This window comes from Eimeria tenella, genomic scaffold, assembly GCF_000499545.2.
Source record: "Eimeria tenella Houghton genomic scaffold, Eth_scaff160, whole genome shotgun sequence".
NCBI lineage: Eukaryota > Apicomplexa > Conoidasida > Eucoccidiorida > Eimeriidae > Eimeria > Eimeria tenella.
In genome coordinates this window covers 14,630-24,115 of record NW_013541532.1, presented here as the reverse complement: position 1 = coordinate 24,115, position 9,486 = coordinate 14,630, and the positions used below count along the sequence as shown (strand labels likewise).

The 9,486-nt window shown below is 56.2% G+C and overlaps 6 protein-coding genes across 6 annotated transcripts in view; 3 read left to right on the top strand and 3 right to left on the bottom strand.

Annotated features, from left to right (window-relative positions):
* ETH_00000975 (uncharacterized protein) overlaps window positions 1–639 on the bottom strand; it is a gene marked incomplete at both ends in the record, with an annotated part of 7,829 nt that extends 7,190 nt beyond the window's left edge. The window contains one exon of the mRNA XM_013373644.1: window positions 129–639. Coding sequence (XP_013229098.1) covers window positions 129–639 — 511 coding nt within the window. The remainder of the gene's footprint in view (window positions 1–128) is intronic.
* Window positions 640–1,411: 772 nt separating this feature from the next.
* On the top strand, window positions 1,412–1,681 carry ETH_00000970 (uncharacterized protein; the record flags this gene model as incomplete). Its single annotated transcript, XM_013373643.1, has 1 exon — window positions 1,412–1,681. One exon carries the CDS (start codon window positions 1,412–1,414, stop codon window positions 1,679–1,681), a length of 270 nt encoding a protein of 89 aa, XP_013229097.1.
* Window positions 1,682–2,656: 975 nt separating this feature from the next.
* ETH_00000965 (uncharacterized protein) lies at window positions 2,657–3,720 on the top strand (the record flags this gene model as incomplete). Its single annotated transcript, XM_013373642.1, has 2 exons — window positions 2,657–3,039; window positions 3,084–3,720. 2 exons carry the CDS (start codon window positions 2,657–2,659, stop codon window positions 3,718–3,720), a joined length of 1,020 nt encoding a protein of 339 aa, XP_013229096.1.
* Window positions 3,721–3,920: 200 nt separating this feature from the next.
* ETH_00000960 (uncharacterized protein) lies at window positions 3,921–4,678 on the bottom strand (the record flags this gene model as incomplete). Its single annotated transcript, XM_013373641.1, has 2 exons — window positions 3,921–4,084; window positions 4,372–4,678. 2 exons carry the CDS (start codon window positions 4,676–4,678, stop codon window positions 3,921–3,923), a joined length of 471 nt encoding a protein of 156 aa, XP_013229095.1.
* An 860-nt stretch (window positions 4,679–5,538) lies between these two features.
* On the top strand, window positions 5,539–5,961 carry ETH_00000955 (uncharacterized protein; the record flags this gene model as incomplete). The annotated part of the gene is made up of 1 exon (XM_013373640.1): window positions 5,539–5,961. The coding sequence occupies one exon, from the start codon at window positions 5,539–5,541 to the stop codon at window positions 5,959–5,961; it is 423 nt and encodes a 140-aa protein (XP_013229094.1).
* Window positions 5,962–7,884: 1,923 nt separating this feature from the next.
* The window catches only part of ETH_00000950 (Pleiotropic regulator 1, putative), a gene marked incomplete at both ends in the record, with an annotated part of 4,184 nt that continues 2,582 nt past the window's right edge, over window positions 7,885–9,486 (bottom strand). Inside the window, 4 exons of the mRNA XM_013373639.1 lie at window positions 7,885–8,089; window positions 8,284–8,405; window positions 8,587–8,715; window positions 9,255–9,445. Coding sequence (XP_013229093.1) covers window positions 7,885–8,089; window positions 8,284–8,405; window positions 8,587–8,715; window positions 9,255–9,445 — 647 coding nt within the window. The remainder of the gene's footprint in view (window positions 8,090–8,283; window positions 8,406–8,586; window positions 8,716–9,254; window positions 9,446–9,486) is intronic.

Genomic DNA, 9,486 nt, shown 5'->3' with positions numbered 1-9,486 from the left:
CTGCTGCTGCTGCTGCTGCTGCGGCGGCGGCGGCGGCCTGTATGCCCCAGCCAAAAGCAAAGCAGCTTTGCTGTTCCTCGCGACATCAAAGGGGGTGTCCAGTTCGCTCAGCAGCAAGGGCCCCGTACCTCCCAGAGGGCGTCTGTGCTGCTGCTGCTGCTGCTGCTGCTGCTGCTGCTGAGTACTGGTGTGCAATCCTGAGGCGATCAGCTCAGCAGCAGTCATCTGCTGCTGTTGCTGCTGCCAAGAGAGGATTGATGAAGGGTCATCCCCCGTGGTGCTACTGCTGCTGTTTATTGGCGTTGCTGCTGCAACAGCAAGCCGCGCCGACACCGAGTCGAAGCCGGTGATGCTGCTGCTGCTGCCGCTCTTGCTGCTGCTGCTGCTGCTGTTGATGTTGCTGTTGCTGCCCCTACTTCTCCCAGGCAGCATGTTGGGGTTGCTGTTATCTAAGGACGACACCGACGGGCGTGCAAAGGGAGATGCAGCAGCAGCAGCAACAACCGGCATGCCCGTGCTGCTGCTGCTGCTGCACCCCACTGCTGTTGCTGTTGCTGCTGCTGCTGCTGTTCCTGTCGGGGCAAACGGGTTCCGCGAAGGGCCCTCAGCAAGTAGCAGCCGCTGCTGTTGCAGCTCCATGGCCACCAGTTGAAATCAACTGCTGCTTCTGCTGCTGCAGTTGCTGCTGCTGCTGCTGCATTCGCTGCTGGCGCTGCTAGCGCTGCTTTCGTTGCGGCAGTCTAATGTAGGGCTGGGCTGTACGCCGCGGGACCAGCAGGATCGCCATTGGCTGCTCTTGCTGCTGCTGCTGCTGCTGCAGCCGCTGCTGACTGCCCGGCTCCTGCTGCTCTTTTTCGCAAATAAAACACAAAAATTTACTAATAAGACCCCAGAGAGGAGATTGAGGCTCTCCACTGTTGGGGGCTCGGACGGGGCTCTGCTGCCACCTGCTGGTGGGGTTGTTGTTGCTGTCACACAACTGGCCATGTCGCTGTTCCTGCAGCAAAATGCGCCGCTACTGCAGAGAAATTACGAATTATTTTTGTTGCTAGTGTCAGTTTTGTGCCTAATTAAGCCACTGCGGCTCAGCAGCCACTGCAGCAGCGGCTGCTGCTGCAGCGGCGGCTGCTACTGTAACAGTGGCAGCCAGGCTGCAGCAGCGAGGCGTGCTGCTGTGTCCTCCGCAGCGCCTTGGCTCCCCAAAGGCTCTTGTTGAGGAGCTCAACTTGTTAGCTGGCTAGCCAGTGGCTAGCTAGCCATTCAGGAGCCATGGGATCGTCTCCTCCCGGGGCTGCAGTTGTGCTGCTGCTGCTGCTGCGCTGCTGCATGCGACCCCTGGCAGCTGCTGGCCCCAAGCCAGAGCCAAGGCGCTTAATAAGAAAGTTACTCACTGTACAGACACGCAGAAGCAATGAGACAGAGGCCAGCTTCAGTGCTTGCTGCTGTGCTGCAGCAACAGCAACTGCAGCAGCAGCAACTCCAGCAACAGCAACTGCAGCAGCAGCAACTCCAGCAACAGCAACTGCAGCAGCAGCAACTCCAGCAACAGCAACTGGACCAGCACATCCGCTTAATGCGGCTCTTGTGCGAAGCAGCTGAGCGCCGTAAAACGGCGCAGCTGCGCGAAAACGGACCTGCAGCAGCAGCAGCCAGGGCTGCTGCTGCTGCTGCCCCCCCATAGCAGCAAAGACCGTAGCAGCATCAAAAGGGCCTATTGGCCCGTAGGCTTCTAAAAAACATGAAGAGAGCGCCACCTGCCGCTGCTGCTGCTGCTGTAGCCGCTGCTGCTGCAGCTGACGTCGCTACTGAAGCCACTGTTGCTGGTGTAGCTGTTGCTGGTGCAGCTGTTGCTGGTGTAGCTGTTGCTGCTGCAGCTCTTGCCGCTGCTTTTGCGGCTGTAGCTGCTGCCGCTGTAGCTGCTGCTTCTACTCGTGCAGTTGCTGCTGACGCTGCAGCAAGTCTTCGCAGCTCTTCCCTCTAAGTTGCTCTGCTGCTGCATGCCTGTCTACTAACAAACTACTTCTGAACTGAGCAGCTAGCGAGCCAGCTAGCTAGCATACAAGCCAGCTAGCTAGCTAGCCAGCCAGCTAGCTAGCTATCTAGCCAGCCAGCCAGCTAGCTAGCTGCAGCTGGGGCTGACACGAAGGCAGCTAGCTGCGCAAAGGCTGGAGCGACGCCGCCAGATTTGAGAGACACTGTCTCCGTTGCAGCGTTCACCTGCTGCTGCTGCTGCAGCTGCTAATGCCGCGCTGCTGTTGCGCTGCAGCAGCAGCAGCAGCAGAACAGCCAGCCACTTATACGGGCAAGCACTGCAGCAGCAAGCGGCACAGGACGCTGACAAATGAGGTGTCTATACACCCCAAGGCAAAATGCATTACAACGAAACTCCTTACAACTCCTCTCCCTTTTGCGTTGCGTCTTGCTGCTGCTGCTGCTGCTGTCCTGCTTCGCCAACGTCTTCGTCTACTGGGACTGTGTAATTGCCCGCGTGGAAAGCGTCGACGTCCTTCTGCACCCTGCAGCAGCAGCAATAGCAGCAGCAGCAGCAGCAGCAGCAGTAGCACGGATATCAAGTCATACCAGAAGCTGCAGCAGCAGCAGCAGCAGCAGCAGCAGCAAGCCGCAGCAGCAGCACCAGCAGTCTCACTTTTCCCTCATGTCAAGCCAAACGTTCATATTGACGATCTTGGCCTGCGCTCAGCAACAAAAGCAGCAGCAGCAGCAGCAGCAGCAACAGCTTCAGCACCTCCTGCGCTGTGCTTCTTCAGCGAAACGCTGTAGCGCCAGCCTCAGCAACGACAGCAGCAGCAGCAGCAGCAGCAGCAGCAGCAACGATGTAGGCGTCCCGTACAGTGTCTGCAGTGAGGCGGTCCCATATGCCGACCTCCTTCTTCCTCAAGGTGACACTGAAGACAAAGCAGCAGCAGCAGCAGCCAGCAGCAGCAAGGCAGAGTGTAGCAGCAGCAGCAAAACGCAAAGTTCAGCAGCAACGGTAACAACGCGAGCTTCCGCAACAGCAACAGAACAAGAGCAGCGGCGGTAGCAGCAACAGCAGCAGCTCTTACACGACTTTTCCCACGGAGGCGAAATTCCACTTTGTCCGCTGCAGCAGCAGCAGCAGCAGCAGGTGCAGCACAACGTGAGCAGCAGCAGCCCCTCGCAGGAGTAGGCCTCAAAAAACAGCATCAGCAGCGACAGCAGCAGAAACAGCAGCAGCAGCACCGCCCCAGCTCTGCGCACGGCTTGCGAGTGTCTAACTGCCGCAGCCCCCAGCAGCAGCAGCAGCAGCAGCAGCAGCTGACCTCTGGAATGATCTCTTTGAAAAGCTGCAGGTTGAGTCTGTACTTTCTCCTCACGCCAGAGTGCTGCGCCAAACCCGTGAAGGAAAATGAATTGGAGGAACTCGAAAAAGAGCTGTCTTCCAGAGACAAAGCGCCTGCAGCAGCAGCAGCAGCAGCAGCAGCAGAGGCTACAGGGAGCCCCGCCCATGGCCTGCTGCCAGTCGTCACGCACGCCCATATGCGGAGCAGCAGCAGCAGCTCACGCAGCAGCAGCAGACGCAGCAGCAGCAAAGAGCTACTATGGGAGCAGTATCGAAAATATTGGCGGCTGAAGCAGCAGCAGCAGCAGCAGCAGCAGCACGAACACCAGCAGCATCAGGTCAAAGAGCAGCAGCAGCAGCAGAGTTACCTGGGCTGCTCCATCTGTAGGCAAATTTGATATTCAAAAATATTTCAATCGGAGACTGCGCCCACTGAAAGGCCGGTGACATCCTGCAGCAGCAGCAGCAGCAGCAACAGAAAAAGGTTGTTAGTGATGCTTTAACAGTCTGCCTGCATCTCGTTATTCAGCCACAAAGTCTTCCAAAGAGGCGGCTAGCCCTTAGCCTGCTGCTGCTACTGCTACTACTGTTGCTGCTGCTACTGCTGCTGCTGTTGCTGCTGCTGCTGCAGCTGCAGCTGCTGCTGCTGGTGTCCGTACACTGCGATTGCGTCGTGCTGCTTGCTCAGCAGCCTCTCAATCTCCGCCAATTGATTTCTTATTCCCGTCACTAAGCGCCGAACGCGGTAACCCACGTCCACGTCTGCAGCAGCAGCAGCAGCAGCAGCAGATTTTGGGGATGGGCTTGGCACGGTGGCACCGCGCGCAGCAGCAGCAGCAGCAGATTCGCAGTAGCAGCAGCACAAGCAAAAGTCCAGTGGCTGCAGCAACAGGGCCAGGAGCAGCAGAGCCACCTCAAGCGAAGAAGAACTCCCAGAAGCGAAAACCCGCAGCAGCAGCAGCAACAGCAGCAGCAGCGGGAGCTGTGGCTGAAGGCACACAATGCCTGCAGCAGCAGCAGCAGCAACAGCAGCAGCAGCAGAGGCATACCCAAGACATGAGACTCAAGGATGAGCTCCTGGGCAAGCTTCCACCAGCCTTTGCTTAGAGCAAACTCTGCATCTTCCCCCAATTGCTGCTCCTGCTGCCTTCGCTGCTGCTGGTCTTCCTGCTGCTGCTGCTGCTGCTGCCGCTGCAGCTGCTGCTGCTTCAGCAGCGCAATCGCTGCATCTTCTGTTGCTGCACTCAAGAAACGAGACGGGAGAGACTCTTCAGCAGCAGCAAATTCCCTGCAAGAAACCAGCAGCAGCAGCAGCGCCGCTGCTAGCAGCAGCAGTGGTCGGGTGGTGCTCAGCATCCTGCGTTGCTGCTGCTCCTGCTGCAGCTTCCGAGCAAAAATCAATGCGCCAGCGTTGCAGCTGCTGCAGCTGCTACTGCTGCTGCAGTGGCTGCTGCTGCTGCCGCCTGTGGCGCTCTCTTGACGGTCCGCTGCAGCTGCCGCCAGCAGCAACAGTTGCCGTTTCTGCCGCTGCAGCAGTCCTGGCAGCAGCTAAACGAGGTGTCTACACACCCCAAATAAGGGAAGCTGACAAACCGCAGGCCAGGAGTGTCTACTGATTCTGATCCCTCAGGCGTCCTTGTGTCTATTGACCCTGCTGCTGCTGCTGCTGCTGCTGCCGCTGCTGCACAGTTGCTGCTGCAGCAAAGCTGCCGGTGACTTTGCTTGGTGCTGCTGCAACAGAAAAAACAGGAGACACAATCTGGCACCAGGCGATCTTAGGGACGGGGCACAAGACACATAGCAGCAACACCGCGGACGATTGCGTCTGCATGCTGCAGCAGCGGCAGCTGCTGCTGCTGCTGGTGCCTCGGTCACCCAGAGCACTGCTGCTGCCACTACTGTCTGTTAGATCGATTTCTTTTTGTGGGTGTGCTTTAGCACTCTTCATCTGCGACTTAATTTGCGCCCGAGTTGCCTTCTTCTGTCGTTCCACGGAGGCGCGCTGCTGCTGCTGCTGCTGCTGCTGCTGCAGCTCCCTTCCGCGCCGTCTCTGGAGCCTTCCTGCGGTGTAGTATACACCTCTTTTTCAGGTTTCTTTTTGTGTGCTGCTGCTCTTCAGCAGCAGCCAGGAAACTCTTCCTTACCAGTTTCTGGGGTTCGGACCGAAGCGCCGCACTCCGCGCTGCTGCTGCTGCTGCTGCTGCTGCTGTGCAAAGATGACGTTTTTTACGTGCACGTTGCAGCTGCTGCTGTTTGCAGTTTCGCTGCTGATCCCCACGCTGGTGGCTGTGCGGATGCTGTCAGCAGCAGGCCGCGACGCAGCAGCAGCAGCAGCAGCAACGCGTCTTCTGGAGTACTTCTTGCTGGTGTGCTGCCTGCAGCACCTGCTGTCGAGTTTCCCCGTGTCGGTGCTGCTGCGGGTGCTGCCCACGTCGCTGCTGCTGCTGCTGAAGCTCGCAGCAGCAGCAGCACTTGCTGCACCTGCCCTCGGCCTCCCGTCGAAAGTTCTTTGCTTCGCAACAGCTCACTATGAAGAGTACTTAAAGGGAGCAGCAGCAGCAGCAGAAGAAAAGATTCTGAAGCCCCTCAAGGCCAACGTGCAGCACGCCCTCGACATGGCCCGCCAGCGCACCCAGTGACCAGCAGCAGCAGCAGCAGCAGCAGCAGGAGTGCGAGCTGCGGGCCACGCTAGCCAAATAGACGCAGTGCTGGCTAGCTAGCCAGCTAGCTGGCTAGCTGGCTAGCTAGCTAGCTGAGGGCCATCTTCTACGCCCTGCGTCTCCAGCCCCCGACCGAGACAGCCGAAGGGCGAATTGCTGCGAAGACGCACGGACCAGCAGCAGCAGCAGCTGCTGCTGCTGCTGCAGCAGCAGCAGGAAGTAGGGGCTCTGCGTCATTTGCTCATTTTTCGCTGCTTTGGCGCCAGCCACGAACAGCTGCAGGAACAGTTGTTCCGTTTGCTGCTGCTGCTGCAGCCCATATGAACTTGGAGGCACAGGCGGCTGCGCCGCGGCGCTGAACTTGCAGAGGCCGCCGGCGGCCCCCCAGAAGCTTAAGGCCAATTAGCAGCCATTAGAAACAGTTAAAAACAGTTAGAAACAATTTAGAAATAATTTGAAAACAATTTAGAAATAAATTAGAAATAATTTGAAGATAATTTGAAGTTAATTTGGAGATCTAGACGGAGGTTAGAGAGAGATCGGGGCGGCGCGTTGCAGCAACGGCTGATCATCGCCCGCTGCTGCAGCAGCAGCAGCAGCCGCTGCAGCAACAGCAGCAGCGAGGCAGAGCCTGGGCCGAACACTGCAGCGCTGCTTTAAAGAGAAGCAGAAGTGTCTTTAAATGGACTTCTTGGAAGCATCTTGTTTCGAAGAGTTTCTGCATTTTTGCAGAACTCTGAAATGGTGCATTTGGACGCAGGTGTACATACACCCCAGCTGCTGCAGCAGCAAAAAAGCAATTTTCTGCAAACTGACGCAAAAGAAATAAATGAAATAAAGGGCATTTGAAGGAACTCAAAAAGGACGAACTTTTCCCCGAAATGGAAGTCAAAATGCATGCAAAAAGCCCCACGGACTTCTCCAGTCTTTGCAGAACTTCTTCGGAAAAAATCCAAAAAATGTTCTTGAGGTGCCTGTGGAGGACAAGTGCATTTAGTTATATTTGCAGATCGTTTTTAATGCATTTATGTTATATTTGCTTCAGATTTATTCTTATTTATATTACTTTATTTACAAATAATAAAGATATTAAATCTAAAATATATATATGTGTCACAAGCGCATGCAAATCTGAAGTTCTTTTTAGTGGCTAAATAAGCTGAAGCAAGATGTCCATTTAATGAAAATTTCAATTAAATGGAGTTCTTCTTGAATAAACATTTTTGTTCTTTTTGTTCTTTTTGAATAAACATTTTGTTAAATAATTTTCTTTCCAAGATTTCCCTGAGGCGAAACTGAAAGACAAGACGCCGCCTCCAGTGGAAAGGGCCCCTCGTTGCTTCTGCTGCTGCTGCTGCAGCAGCTGCTGCTGCTGCTGCAGCGTGTCCTGCCTCTCCGTGGCCTCAAAAGGCGACACGGAGATGACAAAGGCTCTCAAATTCAACAATGACCGACAGCAGCAGCAGAAGCCGCCGCAGCAGCAGCAGCCGCAGCAGCAACCACCGCAGCAGCAGCCTCAGCAGCAGCAGCAAAGGGAGCTATGAAGCCCGTGAGGCCCTGCGACAGAGGGGATGGCGCGGCGCTTGAAGCAGCTCCGAGCCAAACCCTAAACCCTAAACCCTAAATCCGTGAATTAGAAGGCCACCGCTGCTCTGTCTCGTTTGTGTCCCCAACTAATTGGATGTGTTTCTTCTGTTGCTTCTTCATCGATTTTCCAAATCTGCAGACACAGTCAGACGCGCTCAGGTGTACGTACACCTCAGCCCCACACCCCACAAGCGCTCAGCAGCAGCAGCAGCAACAGCAGCAACAGCAGCAGCAGCAGCAAATGCTGCTGCTGCTGCTGCTCTCGCTCTGCCACAACCACTGCTACTGCTGCTGTGGCTGCTACTGCTGCTACTGCTACTGCTGCTGCTGCTTCTGCTGCTGCTGCTTTGAAGAGCCCACCTTGATGGTTTTGTCGCACTCCCCCGTAATGAGTCTGGTCTCGGACTTGTCAAAAGCACAACAAAAAATTCCATTTTCACTTTCTAAAGACCCCGGCTGCACTCGCGACTGCAGCGTCTGGTACTTGTAGCCCGAACGCCAGTCCCAGAAGTGCAGCTGCCTGCAAACAAACCCTAAACCCTAAACCCTAAACCCTAATTCCAAAACCTCACGCTCTGCAGTCCAGATATCCCAAGCCCTGTCCCCTGTCCCCTGAAGCGCACTCCCGCAGCCCCGGGACCCAGACTTGACAGCGAAACTCCTAACCCTAAACCCTAAACCCTAAACCCTAAACCCTAAACCCCGAACCCTCACCCGTTGTTGCTGCCGACTACCAAAGACGACCTGTCGCCCTCGTCGCGGAAGGCGCAGCAGTTGGGAATGGAGTTGAGGCCATCGATGTTCCGCTCAAAGGCCCCCAGCGGGCACCGCCAGGCCTACAGCAGCAGCAGCAGCAGCAGCAGCAGCAGCGGCAGCAGCAGCAGAAGGCAGCGCAAGCCGGTCTCGGCGAGGTGCAGCTGGCGAGCTTTCGCTCTAAGATGATAAGAACAGCAAAGCAGCAGCAACGGCAAGCGCCTTGTGGTGCACTCTAAACCCTAAACCCTAAACCCTAGGTACCTTGACTTTGTCTGCGCCGCAGGTGGCGAAGGAGTACTCTGTGGGGTGCAGCGCGATTGTCCTGACACTCTTTTTGTGGTTTGTCAAAGTGGCCTCGCACTTGCCCGCAGCAAGATCCCACAAACGCACCTGCAGCAGCAGCAGCAGCAACAGCAGCAGCAGCAAGTCCAGTGGCGGCACAGCAGTGATTTTGAAGGGGTAACAGACGGAAAAAAGAATTAAAAAGCTTAAGAAAGAAAGAAGGGAATAAAAGGATTGAAGAAAGAAAAGAAGAAAAAAGAGTTAAGAAGAAAAAGGAGAAACAGACGAAAAAGGAACAATAAAACGAAATAAAAAGCCGAAAAAAGGCACAAAAAGTGGCTAAGAAATGGAGATAAAAAGAGGAAAAAGCTTATTCGAAACTAAACCCTAAACCCTAAACCCTAAACCCTAGGCCCCAGAAGGCGAGAAAAGGCGCAAAAAGAGGCCCCAAAAGGCGCCAAAACCCGCCCGAAGACGCCCCCACGAACCGCCCGCGCGCAAACCCTCGCGCGCAAACCCTCGCGAAAACCCTCGCGAAAACCCTCGCAGCGCCCCCCCTTCAAACCCCTCGTTGGAAGCGCCTGGAAACCCTCGGGCAGCCCTCGGAAACCCTCGGAAACCCCCGGGAAACCCGCGGAAAGCCGCACCGTTTTGTCCTGAGACGCGGAAATCAAGTGCGGACGCAGCGACTGCGCGCGCAGCGCCATCACCGTGCCCCCGTGGCCCGCCAGCACGAAGACGTTTTTTTTTGTGCGCAAATCCCACACCCGCACTGCGGCGTCGCGGCCGCCGGAGCACAGCACGTCCACGCTGGGGTGCAGCGCCAGCGCGTACACGCCTGCGCGCACACGCCGCTGCTGCTGCTGCTGCTGCTGCTGC